Source organism: Cololabis saira, chromosome 15 (genome assembly GCF_033807715.1).
Source record: "Cololabis saira isolate AMF1-May2022 chromosome 15, fColSai1.1, whole genome shotgun sequence".
NCBI classification, from domain to species: domain Eukaryota; kingdom Metazoa; phylum Chordata; class Actinopteri; order Beloniformes; family Belonidae; genus Cololabis; species Cololabis saira.
The window spans coordinates 12,293,105-12,308,949 of NC_084601.1; the positions used below are offsets into that span (position 1 = coordinate 12,293,105).

Here is a 15,845-nt window from a genome sequence, read left to right on the forward strand (position 1 = left end):
AGAAGAGAAAAGAAAGTGGCTGATGAACACAGTCGAGGTTATAAGCTTTGATGAAGGCGACGTTAACACGTCTGTTTGACCCGGCAGAAGTGAGAAAAGAAACCACAAGCTTTGAAAAATACATTTTACAGGTTTATTGAGACTTGGGTAACACACATACTGTACAGGTTTTATCCCGACGAGCACATAAAGCTGTTGGAGATGAAGACATGGACTCGCCTTTGCAGCTTGTGAATGACAGGAAGCAATTTAAAAAAATGTTCTCCGCCTCGGCACATAACTGGATGATTGAAGATGATCATGTATATTTGAGGATGACGTCTGAACTCAGTGCAGCTCCTTAGTCTTCATATGCAGAAAGTCAACACAGCCATAGATACATATTTACAGAACGGTGCAGACGACAGGTACAGTACTTGATTATGGTCAGCACCGCAGCATCTGCTCAGTTTGATGCCAGAAAAAGCTAAAAAAAAAAAAATCAGACGACTTGAACCGTATTGACTTTTAGACACATCCAAAAAAATCCTATTATTGACCTAAATATCTTTTAAAAAAAAACAAAAAAACTGCTCATTAATCGGTGGAGATCACAGGACTTCAAAACATAGAAAACAAGTATTGAATCACCACTGTTGACACCTTAAATAGCCTTATTTCACGACAAACACTCAAATGGCGATTATAATAACAATTAAATCACTTTCTACAGTTATTTTATTCTGCCTAACTAGAACGATACCCTCCGATACTCAGATTTAAGCATACTTATATGAATTTATTAACTTTCTTTAATCACGGTTTCTTTTTTTAATAACACTTTTAAATTTACAACACAATATAGAAAGTATGGGAATGAAATATCACAAAATCAAACTGAGCAACAGTACACAATACTTTTGACCAAATGTTAAAATTGACTTATCTGTTTTATGGAGTGAACAATGGTAGGAAAACTTTTTTTTAACTTGCATTACAAAACTGTTGAGCTACTGGGAACCCAGCATATTATGTATATCATGGACGAAGTTAAACGTGATCATTAGAAATAACGATGCGAGCAGTGGACGTCATAACATACTGAATCAAAACTGATTTCCTTTTAAAGGTAGGGTAAGCGAGTCTTTGTGTCATCTTCTAGCTGCCCATCTTGTGAGTACACTTACTTTTTTTTTGTTTTTGTCTTGGTCTTCAAACACAGATCTGGCTCCAGTAAGTCACCAACTGGGTAATTGGCTCCAGGCTGATGGTTCCGATAGCATCCAGAAATCACCTACTCTGCCTTTTAAGGTTGAATGAGTGATCATTTTGTTAAAACATGAAAATTGGCCTCCTATAAGAAATCCTGTTAAAACATCAGGGAACTTGAGTAACTCATGCACAATTATTGATATTGGTTTTCTGCCAATTACTTCTGTCCGTTTACCTTTTGTACATTTTGCATAATGGTTCTGGTGTTTTGATACTTTGTTCTCATAAACCCAAGGAAAACCGTATCTATCCCTGGGCTCCACTTAGCATACGTGCCTAGTTTGTACACCAATGGAGACGAGATGTGATCACACCTGCAGGCTACACTAGTTTATCTGGTAGTTTGTGTCCTTGTGCTCTTGCAGGCTGATTCTGGAGGTGAATATTCAAAATGTATTGTTTTTGCAGCTTTTCCAAAAAATCACCTACTCCACCTTTAACTTGAGACCTCAAGAACAGATGCCACATCTAAGATCATGTTAATCCAAGACGGTGTCTAGGGGGTTTTATTAAATAAAAAGGTGTGCTTTTCAGTAGAAAATAAAGAAGATATGGCTTATCCTGCTCCAAAACAAAAATAAACGTACACTCTCTTCCAGTGGAAATGAGGAGCTTAAGAGGAGAAAACAGGAGGCAGGCAGAGGGATGATGGCTGCACTCTGGTAACGACTATACAATGCCAAATCTTTACATAGCAAGTATTTCTCCGCTGCTACATTAAAGTTCAGATAATCAAATACAGGTACTTAAAGTCAGTGATCGTTTTAAAGCTGGAAATACAACATTTAAGGGTTGTCATTGTCAGTTGCCATGGCAGCAGCACCACATTTACTGAGAAGCATTCATGCTGAAGGAAATGCCAGTCACGCCCTGAAGTGACAACAAAATATGCTACTGCCTTTCTCTCTCTCCATTTCTTCATGCCTGTAGTCACCGTTATGTTTGTCCTACGCCATCTTTTTTTTATTCCTCTTTGATCTGCTTCCACCGGTAAGGCATGGTGTTGCCCTCGGGCAACAAACCATATATCTGGACCTTACTTTATTATATCACCAGACATGTCAGTGTCCAATGAAAAAAAAGAGGAGTTGAAGTGCACGGGACCTTTAGTTTTGGAGAGGAAGCAAAAGCTGCAGGGTGCACGCGACCACTGGTGAAAATCCCTTTGAAACGTGTAAGCTTGTACTGAGTTAAGATTAAAAAAATATATTAATGTGCATGAACATGTTAAGAAGCACATTTAACTATTAAGACCTTTAAGATTGCAACAGTGTGCAGTTAGGGAACTTTAGTTCAGACAATCCCACCATACCGTAGTGGTCGTAGTTGCAAAACAATGACCACAGGAACTTTTTTTATAAACTTTATCGAGAATTTGGATGACTTTATTTCAGAGGATGATGCTCCATAGCTACCCTGATGGAGAGCATCTCACAATGCACACATCAATGATTACCTTTCACCAGCTCATTGTATCATGTCGCTGACATTCCTGATGCCATCGTCGAGCAGTCACATATCAGAATCAATGCCAGTGTCCTTCAACCCTTGTCCCCAGGATCCAGGGATTTCCCTGCTCGAACACACCTGATTAAATCGCCATCAGCTTGCCATCAGGGTCTAGTCTTTCAGTGGTTCCTGCGGACCATGTTGTCCAAATAGGTTCCTGAAGCTCAAACCGAAAGACCTGGAGCCGCTCCTGCACAATTTCTTCCTGAGGTTCCACGCAGAATGAGACTACAGTGGCAACAAACACATATTACATGTTTCTTCATATTTGTTTTTTTGTGTCAGGTTTCTTTTTTATCTACTTTTTTAACTTGTTGTCTTGTGAGTATATTGTCTTTTTGACCTCGATACCTCATCTCATAACAACTTTAGAAGTATTTTATGACAGATATATTATCAGGGAACCACCAAGCTCCCCAAAAAAATGGGGTACATTGTTAACCACAAAAATGAAAAAATAATCCCATTAACTGAAATAAAAATAAAAACCAAAGATATTTATGCTAAGCTAAAACTAAAATTAACAATGCAAAACTAAATGAAACGAAATAGAATTGCACGTAATATTTGCTTGTACTTGTACCTTTTTTTTGTTTGTGGCTTCGTCTTGCTGATTATTCCTTTCTTTTTAATTGTAATTACTCAAAAGAAAGATAGGATTCTTCCATCCGTGTTTATCTATAAGTCAGTACCTCAAAAACTAAACTAAAACTAACTTTTTTTATTTAGAATTCAAACTACTGATGCACTCGTTAAACTAATTAAGCCTAAACGACGAAATAATCAAACAATAAAAACTATTAGAAAATTCAAAACTATCTAACTCTGGTCCTCGAGGGCCGCCATCCTGCACGTTTTAGACATTTCCCTCATAAACAGACACCAATCTGAATCAGGTGTGTTGATGCACCCAGCCGTCTAAAACACGCAGGTTCGTGGCCCTCGAGGGCCGCAGCCCGACGCCAGAGAGGGTTAAACCTGTTCCCTTTGGATCAGCTGCTTAAATGTACTGCTACCAGCTAAAATAACCTGAACTTCAGCACTCTTATTGTGGACTAAGCAGAGTACAGTTTTTGTGAATTTAATTTATAGAAATGAAAACTGAGATGGATAAATACAGGAAAAATATACATAGAACACAAAAGAACATAAGATAATCAATAAAAACTAAAGCAAGGCGACAGACAGTATTTACCACAATGTGAAAGAGTTTTTGAGATTTAAGTGTAAATTGAAAGATTCGGGCTGACAGGTTTTGCGTTAGGGTTTTCGTACATTGTCATATATCCACTTTTCAGCATCTCAGGTTGAGACACTGACACAAATGAAAAAAAGATGAAGATCTTTTAGAATAATCGTTGGGTAAAACAAAGGATTTCCTTATAAGTGATGGATGAGGGCAGTTATCTTGCTTCACTTGAGTTTCAGCATCAAGTCTGTATGTTTCACATCATTTTCTGAGAGCACTACCGAGTTTTACTCTTTGAAGCAGAGCAATAAGAATTTCTTTTTTTTTTTTTTTAATATCCAGTCAAAATATTCACATCTGCAGTAGAGTCTGATGAGATCAGGAGCAGTGCATTCCTCCCAAATTCATCTGCATCTTTCCATCCTCCACAAACGTCTCTCCCTTCCTCACAGTTCTTATCGCAGCCTCCTACACTTTTTGCTGCATCTCTATCTGTTGGCCCTGCCTGCTCTGACTTTGGCCTTTCCCATTCATTTCGTACACTGAGGTTCTCTGCTGTTGCCGTCGGTAACACCATAGCCCAACAATGACTGCCGTGGCGATGGCACACACCGCCACGATTATGGCTGCCACTTTGGGACCTCGACCGGAGGAGCTTGGAGGTTGGGGAGGACAGTCCTCGCCCACACAAGTCGCCTCTCCCATCTCTCCTTCCACATCACCCATCTCACCGGTCTCATTGGGCAGGTTGTGTGCAGTGTGTTCTCCCATCTCCCCACCGAAGACGTCACCATCGTGCACCGGAGGAGCTGGACCGTGGTCAAGGAAAGGGTGCTCGGTGAGATCGTCCAGCCAGGAGTGGGTAGGAGCTGCCTGTTGGGTGTCGTAGTCCAGCGTGTCCAAGTATGAAGGAGAGTCTGAAGGCTGGAAATATTCGGGAGAGGCGGCAGGGGTCCCAGTGAAGCCAGGCCACACCTTCTCAACCACCCCTCCATCTGATTCAGGTTCCCCAGGAGGGGACTCGTGCTCATCTGGTGAGCCTGTGGAAGGAACTGGCCTACGTATTTCCACGTCATTGCGTCTATCCGGTGTTTTGGCAACATCTTCTGTTGTGGACTCGCTGTTTTCTTCGAGGACAACGGGGTAACCATCTAGCCACGTCTCGTCTTTGGCCTTATCTTCTGCTCCGCTTTGGGTAACGTTCTGGCCTCCCCCTGCTGCTACGAACACATGGCCATCGTCATCTTCATGACTATCGGGATCATCATAGTCGTCTTTGTGATCATCATTATGGCTATCGTCTTCAAAGTCAGGATGTTCATCACCATCTTCATGGTCGTCGTGATCTGGATGTTCCTCAGAACCGTCAAGATGTTCTCTTTCATCGTCTGTATGATCATCCACGGCATCGTCATGATCCTCGAAGCTTTGATGGTCATCGTAACTATCATCTCGATCATCGTTTTCCCGATTTCCATAATAGACGCGATCGCGGTCCTCTTCGTGCTCGCCCATGTCATAATGGTCATCATGATCATCCGGGTCTTTGTGCTGGTCCGGATTATCGTGACCATCATGGTCTTCTTCCTGGTGACTGTCAGTGTCGTCCTTATCGTCGTAATGGTCATCGTCATGGGTGTCCCTATCATCTTTATCATCATCATGATCACCGTGGTCTTCTCGATCATCATCTGGATCATCATCGTGATCATCAGCATCAACGGGCTGTGGCTGTTGGGACCCTTCATGGCTGTCGTGCTCTTTACTCTCTTCAGAGTGGGCGCCGGAGGCCCTCTGTGTTGTATGTGTGGCTGAGACGGTGGCGATGGGAGTTCCTTCCTCCTGAAAAGCCTCAGAAGGAAACCAAAATAGGTGTTTTTGAGAGAGATGAGAGACAGGTTCCTCTGTGGCTGCAGTAGCATCGGTCCTGACCGCCCCACTTCTGTCCTGCTCCAGGCTTGGATGATCCGTGAAATCCTCGTGAGACTGTTCCTGACTTTTTGCTCCTTCGAATTCTCTACTATTGTCAATCACTTTTTCGACCAGGTCGTCCTCCTCCCGTTGGTCTTGATGATCCTCGTCTACTTCGTCAGTGGCTCCTAATACCTGCTGATTCAGATTCTTCTTTCCATCTTGGTGTGCGCCTCCATACTCCTCCTCGTAGACCTCCTCGTGAGCCTCCTCTGGACTTCCGTGGTCCTGATCCGCCTCCTCGTAGGAATCTGTGTGCATGTCTTCATAATCTATGTGGCTTTCCGCTTCATCTGCACAAACGGAAGAAACATGGTGATGCCGTTACAAACCTGCACCAGAAAAAAGAAAATCAAACAACTGTGTTCATCTCTGAACATGGAGGCAAGCGGGAGCAGCTGTTCTCGAGGTTACCGTAAGTCCGCTTTTACGAAACTGTCCAAGGTTTCTTGTTCAATATCTTTCTTGGACAGTTTTTCCTTTTTTTTTTTTTTAAGTTTTTTATTTCGGTCCATTTGGATACAACATAATACAACATAAAAAAAAAAAGGTCCAATATATTAAATGGCACCGAAAAGGTATAGGCTGAAGCCAAGGCTTATTATGCCTATCCTTTTATGAACCTCAACTCAGGAGATTTTATACAAAACAAAACTAATAATTTGGGTTCAAACATTGAAAAAGAATGGATATATTGGACAAGTAACAAGCAAACAAGCAAAGACAAAAAAAAAAAAAAAAAAACAAAGATGAAAATAAAACAAAAAACATACTATAAATTGCAAGGAGTGATAAATTAAGTGGTTCTTGGCAAGAGACTGTACAGCACGGAGAGCAGAGGTTAAGAGTAGGGTGTGTAATTCTTCTTGAGCGTCAGTAGTTTCCTGAGTCTCTTACTCGCCTCTCCAATCATGTCCACTCTGAGCTAGTTTCATTGTTCCTGACGTGTGACATAGTGCCATAAAAGTATAATGCATTTTTTGCCAAAGTAAACGATGACGAGAATCTTTGGTTTATTTTTCCTGATAGTTGGGACGAGGCACTGCAAGAGCAAGATGACACTTCTTACAAGTGATCAAATAATCCTTCAAATCAAACTGAAACTGATACTTAACATAAAAAACTTATCCCTGAAACAGGGTTATTACAGGCCAGATCGTGCAGACATGTTCTCCTCAGCCTCTTGCTTGCAGGCTGTCTGCTCATGCAGGTCACGTAGTTGGAAACAACAATGTTTTTTTTTTGTTTTCCTACCAAAATAGTTTGTGAAAGTGCATTTTTGAGAAGAATCCGAGTTTTCTTTTTTTTTTTAAGAGCCATAAAATTGCTGAATCTGTTCATCTTATTATTTCTAAATTGTAAAAGTCTTTCAAAGTAGGGACTCTTATTTTTTAAAGATAAACAATAACCTGAGATATCCAACATTTTCAAAATATGATAAACTTCTTTATAAAAAATAATGCAAAGTCTATTTTTGAAACATATGTTTAAAAGGATTTGAGTGTTTTGCAGTATTGCAGAAAACATGTGAAACACAATGTAACTGAAGTTAGTTTTTCCTTTATTGCGTTTTTCTTCGTCCTCAGATGTTGCCCGAGTCCGTTGCCTCAGCTTTTGAGCTCATGACTTTATGAACTAACCGTCTACACCGACTTGACTTTTAGCCTTCGGACTTTCTCTCCCTCCTCAGCCAACTCGACCGCACTCCGGCATGTCACGCCGAGGTGTCGTTGCCCCCTTTCTAATCTCAAATAAAGTCTGTTTTCCCAAAACTCTGGGATCAAGGACTTCAGCGCTTTGAAGTGTGGATGAAAAGGGGAGTTTTTTCTGTCCAACATCATCCACATCTGAACAACGCCATCTTAAGGCAAAAAAAATTAAGCCTAATTACCTTTGACACACATCTGGACTCTTCCGTACCACTCCCCACAGCTGTCGCAGAGCAGGCTGAAGGCAGAGTGTCCACTCTGCATCACGTAACCCGGGACGCACGTGTACAGCAGCTCGTCTCCCATCTCAAACCCAGAGTGGTCCTGTAGGCGGACGCTAGGGAAGGATGGAGGGTCTCCGCAAGGCATGTCTGTCAAAAGCAAACACACAGACACCTATAACTGAAAAACAAAAACAAAAAAATAACTGGAATAGAAACATGCCAATATCTTTCCTGCATGTGAACAATGATGTGGTAAACATATGTTTGTCCTGATATCTAACGCACAAGATAGCAACAATGGAACTGCACTTTTTGCAATATAACAAGGACAGTTAGGTGTTTTCAGTAGTAAATTGTTTCGTATTAAATAGTATGTTATTAAGAGTGCCATATGGAGGAATACAGAGGTTGAATAAGTATATATATATATATATATATATATATATATATATATATATATATATATATATATATATATATATATACATATTTTTTTTATTTTTTTTTTTATATATTTTTATCTAATAAGTATTTTTTTAAACGATAGAGAGAGGGAGACGGACAGAGACAGAGTAAAAGAGAGAAAGAAATACAGAGAGAGACAGAAACAAGAGAGACGGGGAGAAAAATTATATTTTCTAATTCTTAAATTAATTGATTTGTTTTTCTCTCTGAGTCTATAGAAGGTAAGCCGTAAATAAAGCAGTAATAACGGCAGCTAAAACCTTAACATCTGTCATCGTCAGTATTTAGAGGCTTTTCTTTCCATGGTTAGCTATTTGATGCTTTCATATAAAAAGATGAGAGATGAAAAAAAACCTCCTGAATAAATATCTTAGAGGGAAGGTTGCAGCGACCCACAAACACACACTGCTGACAAACTCGCTGGTTTTCATCCTGATCAGTACCCACAACCTCGCGTACGGATTTTTAATGCGTCAGCATTCGTGCGTTTACTGACCTTTGTCTTTGATGCAGAAGGCCGCCAGGTGTCCAGTGTCCTCCGTGGCGTTTTCTGTCCTCACGTCCACTGCTTTCACCGAGCCACTCACCATATTACACACCGTGGTCCTACGAACAGACAACACAAGATGTAGACAGCAGGAAAGAGTTGCATAAACCGACGGACTGAGCTACTTCTGAGGTCACGGGTTGAAAAGTGGACTCGGTATGTTTACACCTCGCAAATTCACTCACTCTCACATATGACTCATTACACCCACTAGTGACAGGTAACTCACTGTGTGTCTCAGATGTAAGTTGCTTTAGATAAAAGTGTCTGCTAAATGACAGTAGTAGTAGTAGTAGACTACAACACACCACACAGTCACCAAGCTGCACCCATCACTATCTTGTCTTCTTTTTCATGCTCTCTCGTGTCCCACTGTCGGCCATTTTAGTCCTCTTTGACAGAATCTGTTTTTTTAGGGATCAATAAAATAGACTGTGAAAAAGGCTGGTGATGGAAACACTATCTCACACACACACACACACACACACACACACACACACACACACACACACACACACATGAACAAGATCAAAATTGATGTATATGTGACTTTCAGGCTTCTCTGCCCTGTAATCCTCAGTTTAATTCAATTCCCTTCCCAACCCAAGCTGTTGCACTGACGGCAGCGTCTGGAGATTCCAAGTATGCCCTTTTTTTTTCCTGCTACATTACCAGATTTCCAACAGTTTGTTAACTCCTCCACCAGTGCCAATAAAAAGCTGGACTTGTTTTATGTAAACCTAAATAGGAGGTTTCCTCAATAATAAAGTCTGGATCACCAGCGACCTGAAGGAGCTGCTGAACAATAAGAAGACAGTCTTCGGGGAAGTCAACAGAGTCCGTCTCAAAATCCACTGTCCCACTGTGTGTGTTTGCATAGTTTCTGCTTGTCTCTTGCCTCTACAGCTTCTTTTGGGAGAAACTTGGTCTAAATGTGTCATGAAAGCCAAGATAAATAAACTGTTTTGTGCACTTCTCACACAGTTCACCAATACTAAAAAGATAGATTTAACTAAATAATAATAAAAAAAGGCAAAAAAAAATATTACTTTAGAAAGGATTTTCTTGTCTCTCCAATAAATAATTTTAAGACCCTTCGGATTTACAGTCCCAAGCCAAGTCTGGCTCAAATAATTACCAGTCTTTTGGTGCTTAAATCTTTTCATACATCTTCTTTACTGGTATAAGATTATGAAAGCGTGCATTTTACATGTAATGGAGTGATGAAACATTGATTGATTGGTAGGACTGATATTTAGGCATACAACCTAAAGTAATTACTCTCGTTTCATGCTTGTGTAGCTTATGATTCGCTGCTCTGTCTGATGAATGTGTGCTGTTACATGGTGTAACCAGGATTAAACTGACACATACATTAAAGTACTGCGCTCTCTTGGTCACCGCATGATATCCTGCCCATTCAAATATTATTTCAGCATGACATCAGCGTCCAGGAACACACATCATGTCTCAGACATGCTCCAGTATCAGTAGCCATAGTAAAATGGCACACATAAGTGATGGATGTTCCCAGAAGAGAAGCTGTGAGCTTCAGCCAACTTTGCGTAAAAAACAGTCATAACACTGAGGATTTCATACACCTACCTAAGGAAAAGTTATGCTGTTGCATGGACCAAAACTGCTAAGTAAATAGTCTATTTCTGTTGCAATATGTCATCCACAGACTGATAAGACGGACTCAACCTTCCCAAGCAAGTCCAATCATGTTCCCACAGCAAGAAAATGTCACTTAAAGTGACAAACACAACACTTTGCATTAATAAGAGGTTTGATCGGTAAACTGGTTTAAAAAACAAAATAAGGAACAGACATTGGCTTGAAGATGTGTGTGAGTGGGTGCCTTGCAGTGTAACCTCACTAATCAAAGTATCCGCACTTGGAAAGAATTCGACTGGCGGTGCAGTGAGACTGTGACTCATGATGTATGCTTGTGCCACGCTAACTTCAGCTTATAAGGGCAAAAGACTGGAAGAATTAGGAAAGAAGACAGAAATATCCGAGAAAATAATGGCAGACACAAAAACAGACATGAACACACAGCCGATATAAGCATTACACTATAGCTTCTGCAGGAATCTGTGTGGGAGAGACTGGTCCAGTGTGCAGTCGCTCTCAAATCTATCATCTGCACATTACCAAAAGGTCTGAACACATGTGTGTCTGCTGGGTTTGATTGCATTGGTCTGCAAATGTAGGATTGACAGGTAAGAAGACATTGTTAAGGTGAGAGAGTCAGGCTGAGATTTACTTGTTTTATGCAGCATACCTAAGACCTCGTGTCCATAACTGCAGCCTATCTGGCACTGATGCCTGCTGAAAACAGCATTAATCACATTACAAGTCATTGAAGGAGGCAAACTGTGGCAACAAGTGGAAATAAAAATGCATATTAATGACCATACGACAAATGGGGTTTTCTCTCAGCGCATTTACAGGCAAGAGCCAATTATGAAATTCACTTCTACCAGAATATGTTGTGTGAAATTCAACACGCCGACCGTAATCACACTCGCGGCTCCACTGAGTCACTGAAACGGGCAGGGGTGGAGTCTGCAGCTCCTGACGTAAAGTCACAAGAGGGGTGATACTCGGTGAGCGAGTGTGAAAGCTCGTGTCCACCGACAAATGTGTAGAGGGGTGTGGCATCCAGAGGTGTGGCATCCAGAGGAGAAAAAGAGCGTCAATATTTCCTACAACCTTCCACAGCTGCGTTTTTAAATCGGAGAACTAGTTTTCCATGGTCAATACATTTACATGTGATTATAAAAGAAATTGGTATTTTTTTGGTATTTTCTTCAGTTCAAGTCTTCAACTCTTCGCATTTTTTTAATCAATTAACAACGTAAAATGTTATTGATATAGCTTTGCTCTGTTATCGTTGAAGCCTTTATAGGACGGTCAATAAAGTACCTGCAATTTTACAATTTCAGCTCTGCCAGGTTTTGGAGATAATTAAAGGATATTTGATATTTTTTTTCCCACTTTTTAATAGTATATATGTCTCCGGATGTTATCAAATGTGATTATTTAGCTAGTAAAGGGTTACATTTGCATTAGAAAAAGATATTATAGTGTTATAGTGCAACATGTTCCAAAATAAAGCAGTTTCTTAATGAAATTTCAAAATTACTACTCTCCACACATCGAGGGGTAACTCTGTGGCAACATGAGCAATGCCTCCTATACCAACCACCAGTTACACCCCAAGTGTCCTTGCTGAAGATGCTGAACCCCATCTTACCATTACTGGTGTATGTGTGTGAGTGTAGAAATAAAGAACAGCGTACTGGATGCAGAACTAATACAAGTAACAAGACTTTTCAGTGCTACTGGTTCGGCAGTAAGGTTTGAGAACCACTAAAACATCTCTCTTATTATTTACGTCTAGTATGCATATTGGGACGTAGTCCTCGTTCCTGATGGCCAGCAGTGATGAGTCTTGCCACCGTACTAGTGAGTACATTACACCTCTGCACAGAAATGCTCAGCTATGGCAGTCATCCCTTATCTGACTCAAGATTTGCCCTATATATAAAGAATAATGAAACAACATACATCCCAGATCAAAAGGCAGAAATATCTTTTGGTATGGAAAGGAGTCTTTAAATAAAGGTGTTGCTGTATTTTGCCAAAGCTGAAAGTTCTTATCCGGTTAGTTGTTTCCACTTCCATAATAATCACCACTTTCATACAAATATACAGCCGGCTCACTTCTTCCAAGCCTCTCAATTTTCCATTTTTCACGTGATTAGTTTGTTGTCTGTCAGTTGTCATGATAGCAACTGGATAGCAACTTTTATTCTAGACCTTTGTGGGGTCAAATTTTCCATTTTCCCCATGCTTTTATGAGTTATTAGACTACTTAGCATTTGTTAGCAGCTACTTCTTTGTATATCAGCAGGCTAGTTTTGTATCTACCCCGTTTGTCAGTATTTCGTAGCCCCGGTGGTACCCAGGTACCACTGCCATGTATGTTTCAGATGATTCCCTGCTCCAACACGCCTGGCTTATATCGAAGAATCACCTCATCAGCTTGGTGTTGAAAGTCAAAAGAAGCTTTTTAACAACTTTGATCCATTAATTGCTGGAACATTGAGCAAACACTATTTAAGCTTATGTTGTAATCGTCTTCCTCCAAGCCCTGGCCGTCACCTGCATGTATGTTTCTGTCTCTGGGTGATAAAGCTGTATGGGGTGTTGCCGTGGAGATGCAGGGTGTAAATGGAGGCAGTTGTCGACATGACACTCCGGCTCAGAATTCCCTCCTCCTTCACTACGAAACAGAGGAGTCTTTCTCCATCTCTTCCTCTCTACTTTTTCTCTTCCCCCTGAAATGTGTCACTCTTCTATCTTCTTGCTCTCTCTGAAACCGCCGCCACCCTCTTTACTTCCTTTCTCTTTCATCTATTCCTGGAACCTCCGTCTCATACACACAGAAGCACACACACCAAGACCTTTGACATCTCTTGAAAAGTTCCCCTGTATCATGAAGACCAATGCTTTTTTATTTTTTTATTGCTTACCCTACTGTCCCCCCGTAGAGCCAGCCACGGGTGCACTGGGAAACGAAGCACTCCACCACTGCATGAAAGAGTTCCTCCTCTGATGCCAAGTGGGCACGATGTGCGGCGCACGCTTGCTCAGCATCCCTGAAGTCTGTCGCCCCAGAGGAGTTCCTCAGGTCCAGCACAAACACTCGACCTGAGGAGATACAGACCCAAGAGTCAGAGGTAGTTACTGCTGAATAACCTCTTATACAGCAAACACCCAGAAGGTAGATGTTGGAACTAATGACTGCTTTCCTAAATTCAATCAGTCTTCTGGCTGAGTCTCCTGGATAGTGACAGGACGTACACAGAAGATTCAGGTCAAGTGATAAAAAATAAAATGTTTCCTAAGAGTGTACAGATGTTTCTGAACGCCTCTTAATTTTGATAATATGAGAATTAGACATCCATTTGGATGCTTTATATTGAAAGGATATTCCATGTCATAAAATGCAGAGAATAATTTTGATGAAGGCCTCTCGGAGTGCCAAAATATTCAATGTTAAGTATTATTACACTTGGACTTAGATGCAGAAGAGCTCAGCTGTCTGCTGCGTAAAGTCCTCTTATGGCTAATGAACTAGAGGTGGGAACGCAACTGCAGGTTATTCTCGTTATCACCCCACTGAGACATCATTATCTACTTATAAACCCTACAGAAAATAATCTGAGTATCTTATTCTAATTAATATTCGAGAAATTCAACTGGGAAAAACTGAGAAGAGTCTAAATGCATGAGGTCGAAGTACAAGTGCCTGTGCGCAATGCTGGCTGCTTAAACATCCATAACTTTTACGCACATGTTTGTAGCTGGACAGCAGGACTGTCTCGCGTTTGTCCTCACCAAATTCATGGAAAACTGCTGATGCTACAATTAGAAATTAAAAGGAAAAAAAGGTATCTGACGGTGGTTTTGATCTGCGTGATAAAGTAGTACGAGGTTCCACCGGCGCGCTCTGATGGCTTGTGCGTCACTTGCATTGAAGTATTAATAAGACCTCTCATTTATATGTGGCGATAACTTTATAACAAGCGACCGATATGCGAACATATTTAGAAATAAAGTCTAAAATGTTTACTTACCATCTGCATCCACTACAGAGGTCACTAGAAGACACGTCAGGCATCCAAAGAGCAAAGACAGGACAGTTTGGCTAAGACTGTTAACCATCTTTTGTCCTCCTTGACTGTAGACCAAATCACTCGACTAGTTTTGGTGGGAGAAAAAATGAAAAAAAGTGTCCACAATCCTCCAAATAACTCTCAAAAAAACCTTCAAGTCAAAAATGAACAGCAAATTCCCTGCTTTTCTTCTCCCTGGCGCGCAGACCGACTGAGCGGCAGAAAGGTATAGTGCGCTTGATAACAAGTTTGGATGTTGAGAAAACGCTGCCGCGGCTGCAGAGCGAGGAGTTTATCTCCGCAAACAGCCCGTGACGGGCAGATGGAGCACCTGTGTGAAAACTAGCGCGCTCCCGTTAGTAAATACGTCACGGCTCAAAATGTTCAGGCTGGGCAAGAGGCGGTGATGGACGGGACTGCTGCTTCACAGGAGAGGTGTCATGAGGTGTCACCAGGGCCACATGGCTTAAAAGACTAAATGTCAAAATCCCTGATAGTATTCAGATTACCAATGAAAAGTACTAATTAATCATATGAGGAAATACAGTTGAGACATTCAACAAGAGGGTAGAAAGTACTTCTTTTAGTCTAAGAAATGAAGGTCATATTGTTCTCAAATGGACGTATAATGAAAAAACTGTATGATTATATTTTTTTGTTTTATTTTGTTTGATCAGACTACCGGTATAAAGTATCTGGTGTCTCAGGTGAGTACCAAGTCAGAAACTTTGCAAAGTCCAATCGTGTCACTTCATGTGGGGCTGAGTTCGAACATTTCTCTTTTTAATAACAATAATGGTACTAATAATACTTCAATAACACGTGCAATAACAATAACAAGATGTGCAATACCATATGTGCAATATCTGCATGTCTACCTCACACACATTCTACCTGCTTTTTTGCACTGTTTCTTTTTTTCAATGTACTGTATATACTTTCATACTTTGAAATTATATATATTTCTTTACTTTTTACTTTTTTTTACCCCTCCCCTGCATGTGTGTGTTACAGTTAGTGTACTGCTGCCAACAAAGTGAGTTTCCCCACTGAGGGAGAAAATAAAGGATTATCTTATCTTATCTTATCTTATCTTATCTTATCTTATCTTATCTTACTGAGCTGTTAAGATTTTCAGGGGATGGGGAAACCATCCAACCTCACTTCTCTTTAAAATCAGGCTGCATTCAGAGACCTTTTACTTTGATATCAGCACCACATTCTCATCATTTGCCTTATCACTTTACCTGGGAAATTAAAAGCCAAAAATCCTTTATAACAGCTTTCTAT

At 40.7% G+C, this 15,845-nt stretch overlaps 1 protein-coding gene across 1 annotated transcript; it reads right to left on the bottom strand.

Annotated features, from left to right (window-relative positions):
• Positions 1-136: 136 nt before the first annotated feature.
• Positions 137-14,877, bottom strand: susd5 (sushi domain containing 5). The gene is made up of 5 exons (XM_061742536.1): positions 14,517-14,877; positions 13,410-13,587; positions 8,815-8,924; positions 7,812-8,000; positions 137-6,213 (listed from the first exon to the last, which is right to left on the bottom strand). The coding sequence occupies exons 1-5, from the start codon at positions 14,602-14,604 to the stop codon at positions 4,418-4,420; spliced, it is 2,361 nt and encodes a 786-aa protein (XP_061598520.1). The 5' UTR covers positions 14,605-14,877; the 3' UTR covers positions 137-4,417.
• Positions 14,878-15,845: the final 968 nt, after the last annotated feature.

Bases quoted from the DNA above. Each gene is read 5' to 3' on its own strand.
- susd5 (XM_061742536.1), bottom strand. From the start codon at position 14,604: ATGGTTAACAGTCTTAGCCAAACTGTCCTGTCTTTGCTCTTTGGATGC. The intron at 8,925-13,409 runs GTAAGCAATAAA...GTCTGTTCGTAG, and splicing joins CTCTACGGGGGGACAGTAGG to GACCACGGTGTGTAATATGG. The intron at 8,001-8,814 runs GTCAGTAAACGC...TGCTTTTGACAG, and splicing joins CTTCTGCATCAAAGACAAAG to ACATGCCTTGCGGAGACCCT.